Source organism: Jaculus jaculus, chromosome 3 (assembly GCF_020740685.1).
Source record: "Jaculus jaculus isolate mJacJac1 chromosome 3, mJacJac1.mat.Y.cur, whole genome shotgun sequence".
Taxonomy (NCBI): Eukaryota; Metazoa; Chordata; class Mammalia; order Rodentia; family Dipodidae; genus Jaculus; species Jaculus jaculus.
Window position 1 is genome coordinate 147,182,577 of NC_059104.1, and position 5,539 is coordinate 147,188,115.

At 58.3% G+C, this 5,539-nt stretch overlaps 1 protein-coding gene across 1 annotated transcript in view; it reads right to left on the bottom strand.

Annotated features, from left to right (window-relative positions):
- The window catches only part of Ntrk3 (neurotrophic receptor tyrosine kinase 3), a 308,971-nt gene extending 303,860 nt beyond the window's left edge, over window positions 1-5,111 (bottom strand). Inside the window, exon 1 of the mRNA XM_045146103.1 lies at window positions 4,195-5,111. Coding sequence (XP_045002038.1) covers window positions 4,195-4,442 — 248 coding nt within the window. The 5' untranslated portion in view covers window positions 4,443-5,111. The remainder of the gene's footprint in view (window positions 1-4,194) is intronic.
- Between the last annotated feature and the right edge of the window lie 428 nt (window positions 5,112-5,539).

Consider the following 5,539-nt stretch of genomic DNA (forward strand, 5'->3'; position numbering starts at 1 on the left):
GAGCCATGGCCAGGGCCATCCCCAGAGAGGTCCACGTTGCTAGCTGTCCCATGAGCTCCCGACTCAGCTTGAGTTGGACCCCATCTTTCCTGACAGAAGGAAAGGCCAGATGGCAGAGACTTCAAGGGCAAGGACAGAGAACAGCCCAAGGAAGCTTGGGTCACTTCCCCTTCCTTCACCAGCACCTCCAGCCCAACCAGCCCAGAGGAGCCTTCCAGGCTCCAGCTCAGCCAGCCAAGGCTCAACACCCAAGCCCTCTCACCACGGCAGCCAGACTGAGCTTCTGTTCCCCAAAGCTCGTGTTCTCTGATCCCATGGAGCCTCAGAGCTGATGCCCTTGGCCCCAGGAGGTACTACAGACGCCTGACCGATTGGGCATGCGGAAGGACTGTGGCTCCTGGAAGGTCCTGACACCAACCCACAGTCTGGCCTCAGTATACAATCCCAAGACCACCAGGGCTCCAGCTTTTACATGGGAAATATCTGTTTCCAAACAACTCTACTCTCTTTCCTTTCCAGCTCTCATCTTAAAGGCTCCTTTAGCCTCTGTCTTTCAGAGGCCTACCTCCTATCCCAGGGCTCTGAGCCCTCTGCCCAGCAGCCAAGGTCCTGATGCCTTTAGAACCTGGTTTGTACTTCAGCCGGGACCTCAGTTCTCACTGGCTGTTTTGTCAAGGATGGGCTACCACTTTATCCTTAAACAGAGAATTAAGAGCCAGTAGAAGAGTTAGAACCCGTCAGACAGCCAGCAGAGAGTCTTCAGGGAGGACAAGAGGAACAGAGGGACCAGACAACTGCCAAACACCTGGGACCCTGTAGTGACTTGGGGTGACACCCATATGGCAGCTCAGTATCCCAGCCAAGAAGAGTCCGTGGTCTTTACAAGCCTGAGCAAACAATCCTAAGAACACCTGGCCCCAGCGATGCCACCCTCTCTCCCTCCATCTTCTTTCTAACAGCCATAAGTCTCAGCCATCTCAGGCCAATCAGCATGCCTGGCCTAGGGAGGCATCCCAGACAGCCCACCATTCCAGCCACCACCCTCCTGCCTTTGTGACGTCACAGCTTGGTTGGGTGTGGCCACCCTTGGACCTTTCTAGATGAGGCTACACATATCAAGAGCTCCAATAGCAAAAGGACTAGCTTCCTAAACAGAGAAGGGCCAACAGGGAGGAGGAGTTGGGCTCTGGCAGGGAAAGAGGCAAGAGCCACACTTCTGCCCTAATGGAGTTGAGTGGTATGGGAGGGGCAGGGACAAGCCTACCTTCACCCAAAGAAGCCTTCAGCACCAAGCTCCAGATGGGCACAGCAACCATTGCACACATCACCCCGCAAAACAAAACAGGGCCACAGGGAAACAAACCCTGTCCCTCTGAAAACCCAGGACAATCAACACTGAAGGAAGGACCACAGAATGGCCCAAGGGCCAAGAGGAGGCCTCCAGGCTTTCCAGCACCTGGAATCTGCTCAGCTCCATGGCAGCGCCCAGACATTCAGGCTGACAGGCAGCAGCATGCCCCTGACCCTTATCTTAAAGACATAAATCTGAAGGGCACCTTCCCAGGCCTTATGAAGGACTGGGGGGGAGGGGGACCTTCCCCTGCCCTGCACTCCCCTCTTGGCCCTCAAAACCAAACAAGCAGTCCCTGAGTTGGTGCTGGACTCCACATTAAGCCCAAAAAGCTGGGGTCACACCGTGATTCTGGGGACGGTTACCTGACTACCCCAGCCTCCATTTTTTTTTAAGTGGTAAAACAGAGACAGGCATGTTCTTTCCAGAGTGAGTGTGACTCTTCTTCCTCCACTCAGGCTCTTTGCCTCTAGGTTAAGAGCCTAGGCCCTTCCCTAAGTTCAGTCAATACTAGCCACAGATGTAACAGGGCACTGGGGATTGGATGAGGTCAGCAGGGGTCATCCAGCCCCTAACCTCAGGACCTCCCCCCCTCCCCAATCATGCACACTGGTCATCGGGATGCACTTCCCTCACTCTTTGGCGTCAGGTAGACTTAGAAGAAAAAGTCCTGACCATCTGCCAGGGTGCAAGTCCTTAAACAAGAATGGGGACACACCCAGAAGGGTTCCTAATCCAGTCCTTGCTCACTTTCCCCACAAGCACATGCCTGGGACCCTCTATTGCCAAAGAGGGCCCGAGGTCACCAATATCTGCCTCTGCCCACCATCACCCATCTCTCCAGGAAAAAAAAAAAAAAAAAAAAAAAACACCAAATCTTCTTTATCAAACTGCTTCCCTGAGCCTCGTTTTCAGAGGCGTGCTACCTCTGCGTGGCCATAAGGAGCCTACGTGATTGTGACCAACCCTGTTCCCCATGGGTTCACAGGGATACACGCATGCTTGGGGCAGAGAACAAGCTGGATCCTGCTCACTGGATTCGTTGGGCACCTTTCCTCCAGCCCCCCCTTGGCCCATCAGAAAGCTCTGGAAATCTCCAGGTCCACTTCTGGAGCATCAAGACTAAGTGTTAAGCTCCCTCCATCCACCCACCCCTCCATGCACAGCCCCAGACACTGCACTTCCAAGTCGGGGCTTCCCTGACCATCAGCCTCCAGACCTTGCTACTTTACATCCTCAGCGATGCCGGGCAACACCGTGGCCTGCAGGGTTCATCCGTTTCCCCTGCCTTTCTGCCCCCCCCCGCCCCCGCCCCCGCCCCCACCTCCGTGGCTGTCTGTCTGGTTATCTCTGGCCAGGCCTGGGGGTGGTGAAAGGTGAACAGATCTGTGATGTGAGTCAGGCTTGTCGCTTGGGCCAGGAATAAGGGACATCTCCTGGGCTGTCCATTTCTCTCAAACTGTCAGCCTGCCGCAAGAACACAGGCAGTCTCCATTAAGCCGAGAGCGCTGGCGGGCTTTGGAGAGAGCAGCACCGCAGTTCTTCCCAGCTTTGCAGTCCCAGCGCATAGGGGGCTGGAGCGAAGGGAGGGCGGAAGCCCGGGGAACAGCACTCATGGCACACTGGGCTCCTCCGGCTGTAGTCGGTCCACAGACAGAGACACAAACGCCTCCCTCAGACCCTGGCTAGCATCCTACCCACTCCCGAGGGTCCCAGGGGAAAGAAGCCCTGAGAGAAGCCAGCGTGAGCTGTACTCCCCGGGTCCATCCACATCTCCAGGGTGGGGGGGGGGGGGTCACCTGGCTGAGGGATAGAAGAAAGAACGAGCAGCGGTATCCCTATATTCTGGCCTCTTCCTTTCGCTCTCCTGGGCTTCTACACCCCCCCCCCCCCATCCCTACCAAAGAAAGCTAACAAGAAGAAAAGAGCAGGCCACCACCACCACGTAGGTCTCACTCAGACGGGGCAGAATCAGGCAAAGCCAGCCAGAGTTCAGTTTTTTTCAAATAAACGGATCAGTAAGATTGTGGAATAAAGCTCCTTTCCGAAACACATGCCCTTTCCTCCCCCCTCGGAATTATCCCGAACAGTTATGGAAGCCCAGGCTAGAAGAAGATCTGTCTGTAGGCGCCCAGATGCAGATGAGGGTGGGAAAGGGGGGTGTCTCGGAAATTCCCAAAATGGGATATGGAGAGGGTGGCGTGGGAGGAAAAAGAGAAGAGGTAGGCGTCCATGACGGCCTGGACACGTCCGAAGTCTCGCCCTAAGCAGACAGCTCCCCAACTTGTTTACTTGTCAACATGTTTTGCTGTCTCCAAAGGGAAATAGTTAAAATACCTCTCGGGTTTTGAGAGCAGTCCCTATCTGTCACCTTCCCTCCGGGGCTAAGCGCTGCTTCCACCGCCCGCCGCCAGTCAGGGAATCCGAGCCTCGTCTACTTTATTCCACTTGAGCTTGGCCAAACTGTTGCTGTTTAGTGGGGGGGACACAGAACCCAATTCACACCCTGGAAACAAGCGGGTGGGGGCGGGGGCAGGATCCCCGGGCCCCGCGTGCCGTCCACCCGGTAGGCTCCTGTCCCCCGGAGGGGCACCCACATAAGCATCATCCATCTGATCACGCGTGGCCAGGGCCGGAGTCACCTGGACCACGCAGCCCGACAGCATCTCCCGAGCCAGAGCGAGCCTGACGCGCGCCCTGCGGGCGACGGGCATCTGCGGAGCTGGGGCGCACAGGGCCGGCTGGGTGGGCGAGCGAGCGAGAGCGAGACGCGAAGCAAAGGGCGGGTTTGGTGGGCTGGGAGGCGGGGGTGTTAACGGCTGGGAAGCGGCAGCCTGACTTACATGGAAGTGATATTCCTTGAGATGTCCGTGATGTTGATGCTGGCGTTCCCATTGCTATTCCCCGAATCCTGCCCTTCCAGGAGTGGGAAGAGGTTCCCATCGTCCGGTCGCCGGCAATTGATCTCAGTCTTGCTGCAGACACAATTTGCAGGGCAAGCCAGCACGGAGCCCACATAGTCCAGCCAGACGCTTCCCAGCAAGAAAATCCGCCAGAAACTACACTTGGCTGGGCAAAGAGACACATCCATCTCCGATCGCTGCTTCTAAAAAAGAGGAGGAGGAGGAGGAGAGGAGAGGGGGGTGGGGTGGGGGGAGTGGGGAGAGCAAAGGGGGGGTTAGGAAACAAAGACGGCGAGGGAGGGGAAAGGGGGAGGGGGGCCTCTGCCTTTGAAACGCCGAGCGATCAGATGCAAAATCCTTCAGCGTCTGAAACCATCGCTGCCGCCGCCGCCGCCGCCGCCGCCGCCGGGTAGGAGCCGCGGGGAGCGCCTAGTGGCGCGGTCTGCCGGGCATGGTGGCCGGCTCGGCGCTTGCCGGCTTGCAAGGTCCAGGGGCTCTGGAACCGAGGCGCGCTCTCCGACTCCGAGACTTTGCAGGGTTGCCACAGACGGTGGGAAAGCAATGATAATGAAAAAAAAAAAAAAAATTGGTGCTAAAGTCACCAAGTCCCACCTACTGGGTAGAATTAAAACGGACACACCTGCAAAACACACTCACACACACTGGGGCAGACGCACACGCACACACGCGGAGCTGGAGGAAGAAGGAAGAGGAGGAGGAGGAGGAGGAGGAGGAAAAGATGCAGCCGGAGCTGCAGCAGCAGCCGCGAATGGCTCGCCGCGCGCCTGCAGAAATGTACAAGTGCTCGGAGCCTTAGGAAACGCACGGGTTATCGGAGCGTCTTCCTCGGCTCGCTCCCTCCCTCCTCCCTCCTCCCTCCCTCCCTCCTCCCTCCTCCCTCCTTCCCTTCCTCCCTCCTCCTCTCCCCTCCCTCGCCGTGGCCTCCTCCCCCCCGCCCCCCGCCCTGGCTGGGAGAGGCTGGAGAGCGGAGTCTCCCCCCCCTTCTCCCTCCCTCCCCTCCACGCCCGTCCTCTAGCTCCTGCTTCCCCACCCACCCACCCACCCACTCGCCGGCTCGCGGCTCTTGCCCGCACGCCACCCTCCGCCCGCCCGCCCGCCTGCTCCACGCCTCGCGGCCCCGCGCCTGCTCGCCGCAGCCAAGGGGAAAAGGAGACGGGGAAGGGGGAAAAGTTGCAGTTGGGATCCCGGGGGTTGTTGGGGAGGTGGTCGTCGGCTCTGGGGAGGGAGAGTTGGGCGGGCTTGTGTGCGCGACACGGAAAAGGCG